The sequence below is a fragment of the Eptesicus fuscus genome, chromosome 2 (genome assembly GCF_027574615.1).
Source record: "Eptesicus fuscus isolate TK198812 chromosome 2, DD_ASM_mEF_20220401, whole genome shotgun sequence".
Taxonomy (NCBI): Eukaryota; Metazoa; Chordata; class Mammalia; order Chiroptera; family Vespertilionidae; genus Eptesicus; species Eptesicus fuscus.
In genome coordinates this window covers 37,804,658-37,824,418 of record NC_072474.1, presented here as the reverse complement: position 1 = coordinate 37,824,418, position 19,761 = coordinate 37,804,658, and the positions used below count along the sequence as shown (strand labels likewise).

Genomic DNA, 19,761 nt, shown 5'->3' with positions numbered 1-19,761 from the left:
AGGTCCCCTGAAGAGGAAGGAATTCTGCCTACAGATGACCTTTGCACTCGACTGAAACATCAACTGCAGCTGGAATTTCTAGACTCACAGCTTGCCCTGCAGATTTCAGACTTGCCAGCTCCACACGCATTGGAGCCAATCCCTTAGAATACCTCCCTTTTCCAGGAGGACAGGAGCACCTCCCGTTGGTTCTGCTCTCTGGAGAACCCCGACAGCCACTTCCTCTCTCGGTCTCGGTGCTGCACTCGCAGTGTCTTCTTCAGAATGATGTTCCAGTTTACTAATTTCCTCCTCAGCTGTGCTTAATTTGCAATTAAACCTTCCCTCTGGCACACACATTGTTTTATTTTCTTTATTTCTGCAATTCCCATTTGGTTATTATTATTATTTTTCCATTTGGTTCTTTTTTTTTTTTTCTGGCTTCCATCTCTCCCCCTGCATTTCCCATCTTGTTTATTAAATCACTTTTACCTGCTGGGTGTGGTTCTACGAAAGTCTGTGTCCCCGAACCCCGCTCTCTGGAGGTGTGGGTCTGTGTCCACCCTCTGCTGTCCGCTGGGTTTTGTTAAGGTGGTCCTACCCCCTTCCAGGCCTGCTCCTTTTTGTTGTGTTTGAAATTTTTCTGTGGGGTTATTTTGCTCTAACTCTTAGTAGAACCATCTTAATCTAAATTCAAGAATAGAGATGATTTGCCCTAGCTGGTTTGGCTCAGTGGATAGAGCGTCAGCCTGCGGACTGAAGGGTCCTGGGTTCAATTCTGGTCAAGGGCACACACCTGGGTTGTGGGTTCGATCCCCAGTGTGGGGCGTGCAGGAGGCATCCGATCAATGATTTTCTCTCATCATGGATGTTTCTATTTCTCCTCTCTCCCTTCCTCTTTTATATATATATAAAAGAATAGAGCCCTAACCGGTTTGGCTCAGTGGATAGAGCGTCGGCCTGCGGACTCAAGGGTCCCAGGTTCGATTCCGGTCAAGGGCATGTACCTTGGTTGCGGGCACATACCCGGTGAGGTGTGTGCAGGAGGCAGCTGATCGATGTTTCTCTCTCATCGATGTTTCTAACTCTCTGTCACTCTCCCTTCCTCTCTGTAAAAAATCAATAAAAATATATTTAAAAAAAATAAAATAAAAGAATAGAGATGATTTTAAGCTGCCCAGTGAGCCCGCAGCGGCCTGCTCCTGTAGGGTGCAGACTGGCTGACGACTCCACTAAGCACAGCTGTAGCCCACCTGCTTCCTGAGCCCCTGGAACCCTCTTCAGTTCTTCGCTCCACCCTCCTCCTTTGTGTCCCTCCCACATGCTCCTTCTCTCATCCTCCAGGACTTGGCTCAGATGTCATCTCTCAGATCTTTCCTGACCATCTGATAGGAATGACGGTCACTTTTTATTTCTATTATTGTTTAAAGTATTACACATATCTCCTTTTCCCCCCATCGACCCTTCCGAGGCCACGATGGTCACTTTTTAATCTCCTCTTTGCATTATTTTTTATTTTATTTTTTGTTAATCCTCACCCGAGGATATTTTTCTATTGATTTTTAGAGAGTGGAAGGAAGGGGGACTGACAGAGAGAAAAACATCGATGTGAGAGAGACACATTGATTGGTTGTCTCCCGCACGCCCCTGACCAGGGCCGGGGATGGAGCCTGCAGCCGAGGTATGCCTTGGGATCAAACCTGTGACTCTTCAGTCCATGGGCAGCTGCTCTATCCACTGAACCAAACTGGCTGGGGCCTCTTTGCATTACTTTTCTATACGGCATTTATACTTCGTTTATTTTCCCCATTGCTATGTAATCACCTAGGCCCTAGGGCATATTGATTTTTGACCATCTTATTCACTGCTCTATTCCCAGTGCAAAATTGTCGCTGGCACATCATAAAGATCAATACATATTTGTTGAATGATTAAATGAGTGCCTGGCTTATGTTGACCAACTTCTTAAGGTTTGGATAAATGAAATGTATTGACAATGGACATACTTTTCTGAAATTCCCAGGAGCAATGCAATTAAGTTTAATGTTCAGTTCTTTTGTGAAACAACTCCTTGAAATCATGATAGAAATTAAATGAAACTTAACTAATATACAAATATTTTATAAAGAACTCCCCAGACAACTGAAATAAGTGTTTTCTATAATTTTAATTTTTTATAAGCTATGGGCTAATTTGCTTAGGGAGATTAGTGCTAATGTATGTAAATATCTTATTAAATAGTTCTTTGTTGAATCTAATATTTTGATCTTCATGCAAAGATATTAGGATTGTTTTTAGATTTTTCTAACAAGATATATAATCTCCAATTCCTTCAAGGGAACAGGAGGATAAATGTCTACCTCTGGTGACGGTAGGACAAAGGAGCCTGGCGGATGCTTTTTTGAAGCTCTTAAACATTTATGAAAAAGTTGTAGGCTATTCCATAACATTTCTGTGTTTGTTTTAATATGACAATATTGCAAATTACTTACTATCTGCATAAAAGAAATTTCTGGGTTATTTTGCAAGATACCATTAATGATCATCACTATCAGAAATTTCTCCTGAATTAAAGAGGCTGGAGATTCCCTATCAGAGTCTACAGCTTAGTGCGACAATATTTTGGAAATTCAAACTCACGAAAAAATGTGGCTATAAACGGCAATAGGTCTCCTGCGCACCCACTGCTGTTCCCTAAAGGGGGGCGTCTGGAACACGATCGGGAGGTGGTGTTGGGCAGGAGTTACAGCCAATTGTTGGCACTCGTTTCAATAAGTAGCCAACTTCTCTCTGATAAATACAGTTGCTTATGAAACATGAAATCTGAAAAGTCTTCTGATACACTGACTAGTCATTTCTACTATTTCAGGAAAACATGTGCTGTGAAGAAAGATGACTGAGGGTCTTTTCTATCTGTCACTGATCCTGTTATTTTTGTCATGTGAACGTGAGCCACGAGCCTTAACCCATAGTTCTAACATTCAATTCCTTTGGCCCATCTCTCAAATTTCATTCTCATCGCCAAGACCGTGTCATGGGCTGTAGAGCAAATCATAAGCTTAATCTTCAGTGTGGACTAAGAATGCTCAGCATTAACCGTCTTATCTGTTAAATGTGTCATCAACACGAACAAAGACATGATCGGTCCTATCCAGATTTCCGCCCTTGGTTATAACATTTTTTTTTTCTTGATGCAGAAAAATAAAAGCTGAGCCTTGAGGTTGGAGGCTCAGACACACCACCCCCTCAGCCTGGTAGGTCAGGATCCACAGTCAGCTTCCATCTCACTTTACGTTTTTCAGAAGATGAGTATGCACAGCACCGGTTTTTGTTGTCATTCTCCCAACCTTTGTGAGAAGGACCAAAGGCAAACCTTCAGGGTGGCTCTTCTCAAACACGCAGCTCTCGCTGAAGGATTCGGGCGCAGGGCAGCCATGATGCGGGCTTGTGTTCCTCAGGCTTTGCCCATAGGTGTTGGCTGGTCTATGCAGAACTGGTCAAGTACAGATGGGGACAAAAGTAGGTCTATAGTTGTAAGTCGGCGAAACACAGAGTTTGTGCTTGTATTAATTATTATTTCCGTACGAACAATTGTAAACCTACTTTTGCCCCACCCTGTATATGGTTGGAGTGAGCGGAGATGCCTCTTTCCTGAATGCTTGCAAATAGAGCAAAGTTAAGTGCTCTTCATGAATTATTTCTTTTGGTTCTCACTACCACCCCCACGGGACACTCTTACTCCCCTGATTTTAAAATTTAGGACAATTTTGTAACATTGGGAATAAATCTTAGGCCCAGTTCTTAGCCACACACTGGAAACAGGTCTTCTAGCTTCTAATGTTCTGTTTCAGAGAATCTGTCAGAGACATAAACCAGCCAGTGGCTGCAGTCCGCACAGCCTGCCAGCACTACTCTCCGCCTGGCGCACCCGCCTGGTTTTGCCGACGGTGCCGGCGGCTCCTTCAGAGCGCCTTGCTTGGGCCAGGAGCGGCCTCAGGTGCGGTGTTTCCCTGCAGGCCCCGGACCAGGCTTCCACAGTGCGAGGCAGTGCCAGGAGCCTCCCACGGGCCTGTGTGTGGAAGGCCAGCCGTCATAGTGGAGGTGTGTCCTTCCCAAACCGGACCTTCCTAGTGATCATAGAACTTGACACTTCCAAGGCCATGTGCCTCCTGGTCCTCACCACAGTGCTGGGCGCCTGGGCTGGCCATCCCCGGGTCATGGTGGGGACGCTGGGGCTCCAATGACACGGGCGGTGTGGGAAGCTGGGAGTAGGATGGGGAATTGTGCTTCCAGCCCAGAGCTTGCTGGCTTTCTCCGTTGCCTCCAAAATGTGCTTCCCCAGTGTGTGCTAGCCTCCGGGTGGCGTGGAGAACACAGGGAGCCCTGAGGCCAGCCCCCGACCCAGGGCAGCCAGGCCCTGTACCGTCCCCCTCCCCCCAGCCTCGAACCTGCAGGCCCTCTTTCGGAAAGGCTTCTGCTGACAGGTACGTTGCTGTCCTGCTGGACACGTGCACGGTTAGTTTTACTTCTACTGGGCACTGTGCACACCGCGGCTGCAGTCACGCGAGGGCGCACGGATGTGCCGCGTGCATCCTGTTGTACATTCTCTGAAACGTGGCCCGGCCTACATTCAGGCCTTCCTTCTTTGTTAAGTTTCGGATTGCTGTAATTTTGCTCTCTCCATCTTAAATATCCATTGGCCAAAATGAGTAAAATCTGCCCGATTTGGCCCCCAGGGGGCCTGCCTGTGCCAGCCTGCTGGGGGGTGTGTTTTTGAGGACGATTCTCTTACCACTGAGGAGGGGCCGGTTGTGCTGGTATGAGGGGGGCAGCTGGCCGATGTCCTCGGCCCTGTGGCTCATCACCCGGCAGAGGTGGCCGGTGTGGTGCAGGCTGCCCACGACGATGCTGTGCAGGTACACGGGCTCGATGAAGTGGCAGAGGAGGGCGCCCTGTAGTCCCAGCACGTTCCACCTGGAGGGAGGGAGAGGGAGGAGTCAGTGCGTCTGCCCACCGGGGTGAGGATGGAAGGGGCAGCCTCGCAGGTCCCCCCTCCCCCCAGGCGGGCTCCAGCTGGGCCTGTTGTGCAAGGCACCTGGGCCTCTGGGCCTCTCTTCCCTCCGCTCTGCCCCCGAGTGTCCCTGTCCCCACCACCGAGACTGATGGGAGCCATCGGCTCTGGCCTCCTGCTGCGAAGGAGCTGAGCTTCCTAACTGCTGGGGACAGGGGCTGACGTGGTCTGCACTTCAATAGACGTGGCCTCCGCTTCTGGAAGTGGATTGTTAGGTGGACTGGAAGCTACATAGTTTCTCAGGGACTTAAAATTAGATTAAAAGGGATAGAAGACACTCAGTCCCCGACGTGAATCTGCATTTTTCTTTTCTTTTTTTTTTTTTACAGAGAGGAAGGGAGAGGGATAAAGAGTTAGAAACATCGATGAGAGAGAAACATCAATCAGCTGCCCCCTGCACACACCCTACTGGGGATGTGCCCGCAACCAAGATACATGCCCTTGACCGGAATCAAATCTGGGACCCTCCAGCCCGCAGGCTGACGCTCTATCCACTGAGACAAACCAGTCAGGGCTGCATTTTTCTTTATATTAGCTTGGAAGTATCAGAAATTTAGTTTATTTCAGTTTAGGGGCATACTCTCGCCCCCCCCTCCTCCGCAGTCAGGGTGACCCTTAGTGCTGGAATTAAGTGACATTAATAAGCGACCTTGTTTTGCTGTGGGGTGGCTTTAGAGGCCGGATCAGAGATGAAAAGGAGCCCATTTTCTCTGAAGTAGATAAGCGCTGGCTGAGTGTTTTTGCTTCTTCACGCAAAGATGACAGGGGCGCTTTAAGATTGTTTTTTTTCTCCCCACATTTCGGCGGTGCAAGGTTACGTGTATCTGATAGTTAAGGCGCCGCGCTGTGGTCTCCACTCCAAATAACGCGCTTAAGAAAGACCCACCGCCCTCAGCAGCGAGCGTTAAGCAGCTAATTTCTGACATCATTGTTCTTTCCATTAATTAACATTTCCCCGCGGGAGAGCGGTTACTGTGGGGCCGCCGTGCCGCACGTTTCTTTTCATGATGAATAAGGACTCACTCCATTTTCCCTTTCCCCGAAGCAGTCCATTAGCGCAGAGCCCTTCCCGTTAACTACCGCGTGCTCGCACCGGCCTGCCCTACCTGGAGAGCCATCTGCCCCAGAACCGGCGACACCGATTGCTTTAAAAAGTTCTCTTTAAATTTTATTCCAGAAACACAAGCAATTTAGCCGGCGACATTAATCTGCCTCGGAAGCACCGTGGTGAATGAAGAGCATCTTTCAATCTCATGCAAGAAGAGGCAGCCATCTGGCCGGCCAGGGCGGCGCCGCGCCCCCCTCCCCTCCCCGCCGCGCACCCCGCTCCCTGCGCACGCGCGGGCCATTAACGCGAGGTGCTCACCCACGCAGAGCGCCAGTGGAATATAAAAGGTAATATTTATATACAAACAATTTAGGGCTGCCATTTAAACAGCCGTTGGTTTTATGAGACGTTTGCTTTGTCAGATGTGCACAGCTCCCCTTACACCAGAGGATGGCGGTCACGTCTGCGGCCCCGCCCTGGCCCTCTGGCGGGAACCAGAGCGCTTGTCCTTGGCCGAAGAGGGGCCGTCAGAAAGTTCGGGAGGGGCACGCGTTTCTGAAAGCGGCGCAAGAGCTTATCACAGATTTCGGGGGCCCCTTGGTTCGGCGGTGCCGTTTCTGCACGGACCTCTGTTTCCCCGTGGACAGCGCCGTCGGATGTGGCAACCTGGGGCCTGGGGGGCGCGCAGTCAGCGAAGTCCCCACAAGGGAGTGTGTGGTGGGCGGGCTCTTCTGGAAGGAGCGACCCCCACGTGTCTGAGTGGTGATTATGGGAAACGGGGATTTCTAAGGACAGACCAAGAAAGGGAGGGAAAACTCAACAAAGTCACCTTTTGGCAGTTGGCAGTAATATGGGCTGCAAAATGCCAAATCTCCTTTAGATTTGAAGAGGCTGGGAAGGTGTGCCAACAATAACAACAACAACAGCAGCAGCAACAACAAAACCTCACTTGACAGCAAGTCTGCTTCACTGTAAAAGTTCTTGGTATTCGTTTTTCATGTTTGATCCAAATATAGGCTTTCTTGCATTCGTATGCATTGACGAGAGAAGATTTTCTTGCAGTGAGGGGCCGAGATGCGGTAGCTTTTCAGGGACGATGGTAAGTTACCATTTATGGTGAAGGATTGTGGGGTGCAGACCTCAGTGGGTGTCTCATAATCTCTCAGATAGGTAGGGAAGTTTTAACACTCCTTATCAATGAAAAGCAGGGACGTGGATGTTTTGCCGCTCGTTAAGAAAGCACTTTCTTGAAATAAGCTATGTCTTGAACAATAAAATTAGTATTCTTAGAAGAGATATCACTGTACGTTAGGCCACTCACGTACGGGCTTTGAACAAAACTTCTGAAACGGGTTTGATTGGTTCTGACTCTACAGGATTGTCTAAAGACAAATTACTTCTGTATCTGGTTTCCTGTAAAAACTTTTACCACAAAGAGAAAACCAACCTTCTCCGTGCCTGGCTACAGGAGTTTAAAGCTATTCAGCTACCACGATCAATAAAACCAAATGTCTTCCTGATGTAGACGGGAGGATTTTCAGCATTCAGTGTTGAATGGAAAAATACCTCTCCTTTTGTTCAAACAGCCGCTATTACTGTCATGTTGACAGAGAAAAAAAAAAAATCCCATGTCTGATTTTCAATATAGAGAGTCCCCAAATAAATATTTTTTTGTCTGTTTGTCAATCACTGAAATACCAAAGGTAAGTGGGGAGAGATTTTGGGAGAAGGCTGCCTTCCTTTAACCAAGAGAAGCAATCTCCTCGCAGTTCAAACCCTGGCTTCAAGGGTCCGTGGAGACAATCACAGGGAGGGATCTTTCTTCAGACGGTCGCTGCCCGTTCGTACCTGGGACGTAGGCAGAGAGCAGTGGTTGCCGGGCACGTTTGATGGTTGCTCTGCCTGCCTGTTGCCTTTGCCACTTGACGTAGCCCAGAAAGGACAGGGAACTCTCCACAGTGACAGTGAAGTCTGGGGTGCATCGTTCCAGTCCCATCAAAAACATATACCTAACGTAGCAAAGACCGGTCACGTGGATCACAGAGCAGAATGGGAACACCAGAAATAAGCCCTAGTCAACGTGCAAGGACTCAGGTATTGCCCCACAGCAGTGGTTTCCAACTTCAGCGCTCCCTGGGCCCATCGGTGCCCCCAGACTCTGATGGGGTTGGTCCAGGCGCAGCCCGGGCCAGTATTTTCAGTGCCCCCAGGCGATGCTAACGGGAGCCAGGGCTCAGAACTGCAGCAAAGCACCCAGCACAGATTTTGGAGTAAAAGAATTAGGCGGAACACGGGTCCTGACAGACCACTTCCTGTTCCTCTAAGTCACTGCAGGTCCTCCGAGCTGGGGCGGGGCTGCGGGTGATTCTCATGGTCCCTGTGCTTGTCATATGGTCATAGCAGTAATGTAACTTCTCCATTACGCAATGGTCTCCGTCACTGTGAAGGCTGCTGTCTAGGGGTTGACACTCTCCCCTTCTCATCCTCTCCCATCCCCAACCTCACAAGTTCTCCCCTCACTTCTTTGACCAAGACAGGCAATGATGCCAAGTCCGAGGCATTTCTGCACAATGGCCCATCCCATTGCCAGTCTCCTGATATCTCTCCTTGGGCCTTTCTAAGCAAAAGAGAAGACCAGTGACGCTTCCACTCTGTAATATCACCGCTAGGAATTCATCCCAGGCATATACTCTCAATAGAAGGCCAGGAGATACACACACACACAGACACACACACACACACACACACACACACACACACACTCACAAGAGGATTGTTTGCAATTGCAAACAAAACAAGACAAAACTGGAAATAATAGAATTGCCTCTTAGCAGGGAATGGCTAAGTAACGTATGGTGCATTCAGGAAGAATACAGACATGACTGCCCACAGCCTGCCTGACGCTGGGGCATGAGTCACCAGGTGCCCTGTCTGTGCGCCTGACCGCCTGGCTGCACCTCCCGGCTGGACTGCGCTTCTCTCCCAACGGCCATCCTGCTGGCACCCCTCTCCTCACGCCCTTCGTAGGCCACGAGCCCGCCAGTCACAGTACTGCCACAGAACCCACATGTGGGTCGCCCGCCCTCACTCATGCTGTCACCTCCACCAGCCTCCTCTTGGCCCCCAGCTGCTGTGCTGTGCGGGGTCCCCACAGCCCATGACGGGAACCCCGCTGCCGGCCAACGCCCACATGCCAGCCCTGAGAGGGCGCCATGAAGGTTGGCAGCCGAACAAACGACCTCTTTCAGGCCCCTCAGCTTTGGGGTGGTTTGTTACGCAGCAGATGACTGGTGGAGTCAGTTACGTTTTCGGAGTTGTTCTCCGTCGTGCCTCTTGGTCCCGGGTGCTGTCCGTCCTCCTCATCCCAGCCTCCCTCATGGGGCGAGGCTCTGGGGTGGCGACGCAGCGACCACTCGGGATAGAGAGCCTCTCCCGTGGCTGAGTCTGGAGAGGGGCCCTGGGGCCTGGCCGCGGGCTCTGGCTGCATCGGCTTCTTGATCCCTGGGCGGCCAACGGTGCTTACCCTGCGCGGCGCCTTTTTATTTCTTTTGTGACGGTGGAAGCCGGAAAGGGAGCTCTGACCTGTGTGTGCACCACGCAGACTCATGTTCATGGCTGTTTCTCTCCTGCCCTGTGACCCTGGCCTCATGGTCCCCACCGTGTCCCGCTGACATCATGGCCTTTGTGAGCTGTCTGTGCATTCTCCTACATGGTCATTTAGGCCACGCCTGTTTCCCGTTAACACTCCTGCTGTCTCTCACTTGACTAACGAGGTTTCTAGCGTCCCTTCTGCAGACACGGAGCTTTGCTGGGTCCAGTGGGTGGCGGGTGGCGGGTGGGGGTGGCGAGTGGCGGGTGGGGGTGGCGGGTGGCGGGTGGCAGGCCGTGGGCTGCTGCCTCAGACCTGGGCGCTTCCCGGTGGGGTGGCAGGATGACAGGGGGCAGACACAGAGCATTATGATTGGTTGCTACTACTTTTATGTTGGATCAATATCATTGAATTTATCACTCCCTGCTTTCACCACTAGGGATAGTGTAAGATTTAACCTAGAAGCTATAAGATTACCACACAGTCTTTGGGAAAGAAAGGAAAAGGTGATTAAACAAGCTATGGAAATTTGGGGCTGGGTGTTGGGGAAGAACAGTTGTTTTTTAAGGACCTGCGTTTTGAGATTGGAAAAATGAACAGCACTCTCATCTGATTTCAGGAGAGCCGGCGACGCCTCCAAGGCAAGGTGACTGCCAGTAAATCAGGTGCCAGGCCCCCGCGGCGGGGGGGCCCAGAGGAGAGGCTCACCTTGAGGACCGTGAGCGGCAGTCGTGCCGTCGGGAGAAACCCGCTCTCCACAGCCCGGAATCCACGGTCAGACGCCAGGCAGTGCCTGCCTCCCCAGGGAGCAGCTGGGATTTTTACAGCTCATTTTTATGGAGAAGGTTTTAATCTGCTCATTTAAAGACCCATTGCGATCAATAATCAAGCTCAGGTACTTAAAATTAGAAACCATGTCTAAAGGAACATTAGTTCCAGAAGCTTTAGGTTTTTATATGCCGCTCAACTTTTGATTCCTAGAGACAAAAGCCAGAAACACCTCCCTGTTCCCCCCTCTAGGGTGCCGGCGTTGGCCTGCTGGTGAGGTGCAGGTCGGCCTCTCACAGCCAGAAAAGCAGGTGGCGTCCACGGGACGTGGCGGCGACAGTGACGTTGGCTGTTGTCTGTGTCCTTGTCACACGGAGGCGTGGAACTTTGTTGATTGGACTCCTCTGAGTTGAAGGACAGTGGGACCACCATGACTTGGTGTGCCACCCAACCCAACTTGTGGTGTTGAAGGTTAATTTTCATTGATGTGGGGACACGACCCTTTTCTGTAGTTTCCTTCCATCTTCACCGGGTGATGTTAATGGTGGCATCTTAGGAATAGATTTTATTATAACTTTTTTGTTTGTTTTGTTAATCCTTACATGAGGACATTCTTCTCTTTGCTCTTCAGAGAGAGTAGAGGGAGGAAGGGAAGAAGAGAGGGAGGGAGAGATAGAGAGATAGAGATAGAGATAGATAGATAGAGAGAGAGAGAGATAGAGAGAGAGAGAGAAACATTGCTCTGAGAGACACATTGACTGGCTGCCTCCTGCACCTACCCCAGCCGGGGGTGGGGTGTGAACCCGCAACTCAGATATGTGCCCTTGATCGGGAATCAAACGCGTGACCCTTCGGTGCACGGGCTGATGCTCTGACCCCTGAGCCCATCGGCCAGGGCGCTGTGACTTTTTCTTGTTCTGTGATTTTCCAAAGGTTGAATGAGCTGGGCTGAGTACTATCTCTCACCCAGGGCTGTCACAGCAAACCACCACAACCGGGTGGCCCAGTAAACAAAGGACTTTATTCTGTCACAGTTCTGGAGGTCCAGGAGTCAGCAGGGCTGTGCTTCCCCTGGAGGGTCCGGGGAGAATCAGTGCCAGGCCCCCGTCTCATCTGCCAGTGGCTGTGCCGACCTGCCTGTCCCTCGGCTTGGAGACACAGCGCTCCAGTCTCTGCCTCCATCTGCACGTGGCTTTCTCCCCAGCGCCCTCTGCCTCTCTTACAAGATACATGTAGTTGTGCTGAGAGCCCATCTGAATAACCTAGCATAAGCACCTCCTCTCACCATCCTTAACTCAGCATCACCTTGTATAGAAGGTCACAGTCACAGGGCCTGAGGACATGGACGTATCTTTTGGGGCCACGATCCAGCCAGCACTCCTGCTGGGGTCCCTCAAGTGACCTGCCCCATCTCTTGTTTATGACGACCTCTGGTTTACCCCCCACCATGAGCTCCGTACTCCACTGTGGGGAGGATGCCCCAAGTATGGATGTGGAGAGTTGGGAGCCTCAGGAAACTGTGCCGACGGCATATGAGATAGATGTAATATACAATGTTGTAGTTACAATATGAGACACAATGTTACACACAGTGTTATAGACATAATATGAGACAATGTATGTACACTGTTATAGACACAATATGAGACAATGTATGTACAATGTTATAGACACTATATGAGACAATGTTACACACAAGGTATAGACACAATATGAGACAATGTATGTACAATGTTATAGACACAATATGAGACAATGTATGTACAATGTTATAGACACAATATGAGGCAATGTTACACACAAGGTATAGACACAATATGAGACAATGTATGTACAATGTTATAGACACAATATGAGACAATGTATGTACTATGTTATAGACACAATATGAGGCAATGTTACACACAAGGTATAGACACAATATGAGACAATGTATGTACAATGTTATAGACACAATATGAGACAATGTATGTACAACGTTATAGACACTATATGAGACAATGTTACACACAAGGTATAGACACAATATGAGACAATGTATGTACTATGTTATAGACACAATATGAGGCAATGTTACACACAAGGTATAGACACAATATGAGACAATGTATGTACAATGTTATAGACACAATATGAGGCAATGTTACACACAAGGTATAGACACAATATGAGACAATGTATGTACAATGTTATAGACACATGATGAGACACAGTGTTACATTGATTAAGGTTATATTTTAAAAGGAGCCATGATTGTAGCATTAAGCAATGGCTTTTGAGAAAACTGCTCTAAGTAGCAAAATCCTGACAACAGGAAAAAATGCGCATTTAGGAAAAAAGATGACCGCAAATGTAAGAGCTGACTACTATTTCTGCTATTGGGATTGGCTAATTGGTTACTTTCTGATTTTCATCTTCTTTAATTTTTTTCTTATTGTGTTTTACTTTTTAATGGGGGACCGCCTGCATCGAGCTGTTTTCCAGCGGTGACGAGTGGATCTCCTAATGCTGTTCCCCTTGTTCCCCTTTCACCAGGACCAGCTCCAGGGCGTGCGGGGCTGTCTGTGCCCCTGGGGACTTTGTGGTCTTGTTTTGCTGTTGGCGCAAAGCCAGTTAACCCGTAAGAATCATATGAAACGGCTTTTATCTTCAAGGTGGTCTTTAGCTCCAGGGTTTTAACTAAAATGTCTTTTTTGACCAAAAATCCAGAAAGGAGAAGTTTTTTCACTATGAAAAGACTCGTGGCCTAAGAATTTTCCTGTTAATTCCAATGACTCTGTTCATAAGAAAAGACATCAGATTTTGTTTTCTGCTATGTTCAAAATAAACATTACTTTGAAAGGAAGAACAACTTACCTGTTGTAGCCCACTTCAAGATTCCGGGGTGTTTTCCCATCAAAGGGGGAGAAAGAGCTCTGGCTGCAACTCAGGATGTTATGTTCGCGTCCGGTTGGCAGAGGTGGGCGTTCGGGCTGTGGGTGGCACCTCCCACCTCCCACTGCGCAGTGCTGTCCCAGGCATTGCTGCCAAAGGAGCTGAGTGTGACCGTCCGTGCTCAGGAAGCCTGGGGACCCGCCTGCTTTCTGACCAAGGCATTCAAGAAAGCAGACATCGTTAGCTGTGCCAACTGGTGGACACACCTGGCACATCACACATGTTCCCCTGGGCCTCGGGGCCCAGGTCTTTGAAATGTGTTGGACAACAATATCATTAACAGCAGCAGCCCTGTTCACCTTGGAGAGCAGTCACCTTGAGTACTGGACTTGGAGAAATTGAAAACATTGTGGAAAATTGGCGTCTGCAGGTGCACAGCTTCAGAAGACCAGGTTCTTATCAGGTGAAAGCAGTCCTTTGGGGCCAAGGATGAGTAATCGGTGAGGCTCTTGGTGCAGAGGCAGGTGGGACCTCGAGAAGCTGCGCAGGATGGGGTCCTGCCCTTTTGAGCGAGTGCCCCCACCTGTCGCTGAATCTGGATCCCTGAGGGGGGCGGTGGCCAAGGTGCATCAGGGGGAGCAGGTCTAGTGACAGCTCAGGGTTTTCCTGAATGGGGAGGAACGTTGTCTCCGGACAGAGGGGCTGTGCAAGAGTCTCCCACTTGCTCCTGCGGGCTGACCTGTTTACTGACGATGGAGAGAAATTTGTTCATTAAGTGTTTCCCGGAGAAACGTAAATAAAGGTCTTGTGAAAAAAGTGCGGGAAATCAATGCTTAGGGGATTGGCCTTCTTTTTAGTAGGGTGCTAACCTTGATAAAGAATGGGGACAGACGTGAGCCCCATCAGTTAAGCCGTCACCCTTTTCTGTCACACCTACTTCCTGAAGACTCATGACTGTAGCCGGGGGTTATAGAGAGTGTCCCAAAGCCAGGGCAGAGAGGACCAAGGGGAGGGTAATTGGAAACATTAGCTGACATGTAAGGGAATGGGGAAAATGATCCCATTGATGGAACTCTAGGAAGTCTCTCCACCATGTTTTACGGCTCATTGAGGCCACTGTAAAAGTTTCAGGGCTTCTATAACATGCTTTCCTGTAAACCTGCCTTACTACTGACATTGTAAAATGGTATCAATTGTTATTCATGGGATTCCGTACTCAGATTGCCTGTTGTGGTCTAATTTATATTATTACTTAGGAATTATTGATCCAGACGGCGAGACCTGTGCATTACTTTTGAGCTGTAGGTGGGAAATAACCGAGCGGTGTAGGCTCTTAGATCTTCTGAGATAAGCGCTCCGGTTCATTTTTCACCGACGTCAAAGGGGCGGTTTGCAAAGAGAATTACAAATCTGCATAGTGGATGCATCTCCCCTACCTTAATTAAAGACAGGGTTTTATTCACTGACTGTCATTTGAATACGTCAGCGTCACATGGAATAGGCGATGAAGGCAGTCCGCCTCACGCTCCCGGCTCCCGGCTGCGAAATGAAGCTGCCTGTGTTCAGGGAGACCTCCCTAAACCACCCAGCGTGTCTGGCTGTGGGCTCCCGGCAGCAGGTGGGGTTGGGTCCTCGGAGAGTTCCTGGGAAAGGAAACCAGTCGTTTCCATTGGTGACAGACCCGTCCCTGATGTTTATGGGCAGCCCACGTAACTTCTTCGCTTTGGCCGCTGAGCAGGGCAGACATTAGGAGTTGGCAGAAGACGCGGTGTTCACGTATGCACGGCCGTCTGCAGGGGGCGCTGCGAGGGCCGCGGTGTCAGTTCCCGGGCGGGCTCCGACTGCCACAGCTCTCCCAGTTCCCTTGTAGCCATTCTGCAGAGGGGGTTTCCTTCACCCAGTATTTCCCGAGCGCCGGCCCTGCGTGCAGCGTCTGCATCCCGTGAGGGGTGCAGAGAAGCAGAGCGTTTCACCCATACAGACGGTATGATTGGAGGTCAGAGCAGGCCTCTGTCTTCCCTGGTGTTCATGCTCCGTGATCGATACAGGCCTCGGTTCCTCACACTCACCACTGGTTGAGTTGTGTTCTCGATGGCTAGCGCCATGTCAGCCACAAGCGCAGCTGTGAGCGGCTCTGCCAGCACCGGCTCCATCTCCACCGCTCGCTCGGCAGCGCCCCGGACGCGCCTTTGGGGGATTAAACGCCGCGTGGCCGCGTGTTAGGACAGCTTTTCACCCACCTGTCCCCGAGTCCACTGCCCACTGCTCACCGTCTCCTGGTCCGCGCTCGCCGTGCCCGGGTGCAAGGTGCTGATGGGACGTGAGCCCCGGAGGTCACCGGGCGGGAGGCGTCCTCCGGAGGGAGGCGGGCCCGGACTGGGTGCCGAGGAGAAGCCGGAGCCTCTGCTCTCAGGGATCAGGCCCTGGGCCCGCCCCACGTGGAAGGAGCCACCTGCCCCAGGGGACTGGGAGGGCCCAGCGGTGCAGAGGAGGCCAGAGGCTCATGGAGAGCCCGGTGAGCGTGGACAGTGCTCTCCTGGGCCCGCCCCACGTGGAAGGAGCCACCTGCCCCAGGGGACTGGGAGGAGGGCAGTGGCTCCCTTCCTGAGCTCAGTGACCGTGACCACCCAGCGGTGCAGAGGAGGCCAGAGGCTCATGGAGAGCCCGGTGAGCGTGGACAGTGCTCTCCGGAGGCAGGCTTAGAGAGAAAGTCTCCAGCTGCAGCTCCAGGGGCGCGCTGGGCGTCGGGATTTATTTCTGAGGATGAGAGAGAGATGAGCTGATGTGATGATGACATGGTCCGCTTCCGGCAGCGGGTGCAGGAACGACAGGGAAGTGTGGCGGAGGAGGCGGGTGGTAAAGACCCCGAGAAGCGAGAGGCTGGATGCAGCCAGGATGAGGAATGGGATGACGACATTCTTGCAAAGTGAGCGAGAGCTGGAGGTGGGTTTTCACTTGTGGCTTCTGTTTCCCCACTGAGGTGGGACAAGGGCCATCCCTGAGTGGCTGCGGCTGTGAGTTAAAGGGGTCTGTGCAGTCCCACTGTCCTCCTGTGTTCTGCCCTCACACACACCGAGTCTGGGCTCCTGATCCGTGAATTCACACTGTCTCCCGACAGAGAGGACAGACAGCAGAGCCAGCCTCAAACACGCTATTTCCAGACTCTGCACACAAGTTAAGACCCCTCATGACACTGACGTTCAGTGGTAGGCTGGTAACAGTTGGCTCAAAAGAGAGAAAAAAAAGGCACTGATTTGTAGGTCTTGCCAGTTTCCATGGTGTAAATACCACCCCTGTGGCCGACTTCAAGTAAATTCCAGCGTGCTGTCGCTGAGCGCAGGTTTGGGTCGAGATGAGCAGTGGCACGCACCTCGCCCTGTAGACACAGTGGGTGCTAATAACTCCAAGAGCAAAAATAATAAAAAATGTAGTAAAATAATTAGGAAAGGAGTGAAATTTGGGTATTTATTGCCTTTGTTTTAATATAACACATTTTAGTTGTAAGTTTACATAGTTTAATTTTTAATAATGGCCGTGTTTAACAATTAACCTTTGAAATTGCCTTTCAAAATTGCCTTAATCTAATTTCAATTAAATTTTGAAATTGCCTTTCAAAATTGCCTTAAAATGACCAACTCTGGTGGACCACGCTGGCTCCAGCGTGCCCCGTGCCAGGTACAGTGCATCCTGGTTCTAGGTTTTATAGCCACACGTGTCCTGCTACCGTCATGTAGATTCTGGAAGGAGGGCCCGTGACTTCCACATCTCTGTGTTCTTCCACCTCCACTTGCTGAGCCGGAATAGTTTGTCTGCATCTGTGGACGAAGGGTCTTTTGTTTGGAACATTACCTAAACCCTAGGTTTAATTTTCGATTCTGCACAGGACAGATGAACACACGGTCTCAGATGGTCTCTTTTTGAAGCCTGTGCACAAATAATGCACGCCACAGATGCTTCTGGTCTGAATCATTAGCTTAACATATGCTCCCGCTCAAAAGTGGCGACGGTGGCCCCGCTCTCAGATAGCTGTGCGTCGGCGCTATGTCCTCGCCTCGTGCCGGGTCTGACTCTGGTGGATGCGCAGACACCACACGCCAGGTGAGGAGGCTGTCAGCTGCCCGGGCCTGGCACAGGCAGGACCCTTCACCACTGAGGGCATTTTCCTTCTTTATCCTCCTCCTCCTCACCACCCCTCCTCCTCCTCCTCACCCCTCCTCCTCGTCATCACCACCCCTTCTCCTCCTCATCACCCCTCCTCCTCCTCCTCACCCCTCCTCCTCCTCCTCACCCCTCCTCCTCCTCATCACCCCTCCTCCTCCTCACCACCCCTCCTCCTCCTCCTCACCCCTCCTCCTCGTCATCACCCCTCCTCCTCCTCATCACCCCTCCTCCTCCTCACCACCCCTCCTCCTCCTCATCATCACCCCTCCTCCTCCTCACCACCCCTCCTCCTCCTCAGCACCCCTCCTCCTCATCATCACCCCTCCTCCTCCTCATCACCCCTCCTCCTCCTCCTCCTCACCCCTCCTCCTCCTCACCCCTCCTCCTCCTCCTCACCACCCCTCCTCCTCCTCATCATCACCCCTCCTCCTCCTCATCACCCCTCCTCCTCCTCCTCCCCACCCTCCTCCTCCTCCTCATCCTCCTCCTCCTCCTCCTACCACCTCCTCCTCCTCCTCGTCATCACCCCTCCTCCTCGTCATCACCCCTCCTCCTCCTCACCACCCCTCCTCCTCATCATCACCCCTCCTCCTCCTCATCACCACCCCTCCTCCTCCTCATCACCCCTCCTCCTCCTCATCCTCCCCCTCCTCCTCCTCACCCCTCCTCCTCCTCCTCATCACCCCTCCTCCTCCTCACCACCCCTCCTCCTCCTCAGCACCCCTCCTCCTCCTCATCATCACCCCTCCTCCTCCTCCTCCTCACCCCTCCTCCTCCTCACCCCTCCTCCTCCTCCTCATCACCCCTCCTCCTCCTCACCACCCCTCCTCCTCCTCATCACCCCTCCTCCTCCTCCTCCTCACCCCTCCTCCTCCTCACCCCTCCTCCTCCTCCTCCTCACCCCTCCTCCTCCTCCTCACCACCCCTCCTCCTCATCATCACCCCTCCTCCTCCTCACCACCCCTCCTCCTCCTCAGCACCCCCTCTCCTCCTCCTCATCACCCCTCCTCCTCATCATCACCCCTCCTCCTCCTCACCACCCCCTCCTCCTCCTCACCACCCCTCCTCCTCCTCATCACCCCTCCTCCTCCTCATCACCCCTCCTCCTCCTCCTCCTCACCCCTCCTCCTCCTCACCCCTCCTCCTCCTCCTCACCACCCCTCCTCCTCCTCACCCCTCCTCCTCCTCCTCACCACCCCTCCTCCTCCTCACCACCCCTCCTCCTCCTCACCACCCCTCCTCCTCCTCATCACCACCCCTCCTCCTCCTCATCACCCCTCCTCCTCCTCCTCCTCACCCCTCCTCCTCCTCACCACCCCTCCTCCTCCTCAGCACCCCTCCTCCTCCTCCTCATCACCCCTCCTCCTCATCATCACCCCTCCTCCTCCTCACCACCCCTCCTCCTCCTCACCACCCTCCTCCTCCTCATCACCCCTCCTCCTCCTCATCACCCCTCCTCCTCCTCCTCCTCACCCCTCCTCCTCCTCACCCCTCCTCCTCCTCCTCACCACCCCTCCTCCTCCTCACCTCCTCCTCCTCCTCACCACCCCTCCTCCTCCTCACCACCCCTCCTCCTCCTCACCACCCCTCCTCCTCCTCATCACCACCCCTCCTCCTCCTCATCACCCCTCCTCCTCCTCCTCCTCACCCCTCCTCCTCCTCACCCCTCCTCCTCCTCCTCACCACCCCTCCTCCTCCTCACCCCTCCTCCTCCTCCTCACCACCCCTCCTCCTCCTCACCACCCCTCCTCCTCCTCACCACCCCTCCTCCTCGTCACCACCCCTCCTCCTCCTCACCACCCCTCCTCCTCCTCACCACCCCTCCTCCTCCTCATCATCACCCCTCCTCCTCCTCCTCACCCCTCCTCCTCCTCACCACCCCTCCTCCTCCTCACCACCCCTCCTCCTCATCATCACCCCTCCTCCTCCTCACCACCCCTCCTCCTCCTCAGCACCCCTCCTCCTCCTCCTCCTCACCCCTCCTCCTCCTCACCCCTCCTCCTCCTCACCACCCCTCCTCCTCGTCATCACCCCTCCTCCTCCTCATCACCCCTCCTCCTCCTCACCACCCCTCCTCCTCGTCATCACCCCTCCTCCTCCTCATCACCCCTCCTCCTCCTCACCACCCCTCCTCCTCCTCCTCACCCCTCCTCCTCCTCACCACCCCTCCTCCTCCTCATCACCCCTCCTCCTCCTCACCACCCCTCCTCCTCGTCATCACCCCTCCTCCTCCTCATCACCCCTCCTCCTCCTCACCACCCCTCCTCCTCC

The 19,761-nt window shown here is 52.2% G+C and overlaps 1 protein-coding gene across 1 annotated transcript in view; it reads right to left on the bottom strand.

Moving 5' to 3' along the window:
- Positions 1–19,761, bottom strand: part of ADARB2 (adenosine deaminase RNA specific B2 (inactive)) — a 151,607-nt gene that overhangs the window by 8,890 nt on the left and 122,956 nt on the right. Inside the window, exon 8 of the mRNA XM_028158691.2 lies at positions 4,772–4,953. Within this exon, the coding sequence (XP_028014492.2) occupies positions 4,772–4,953 (182 nt within the window). The remainder of the gene's footprint in view (positions 1–4,771; positions 4,954–19,761) is intronic.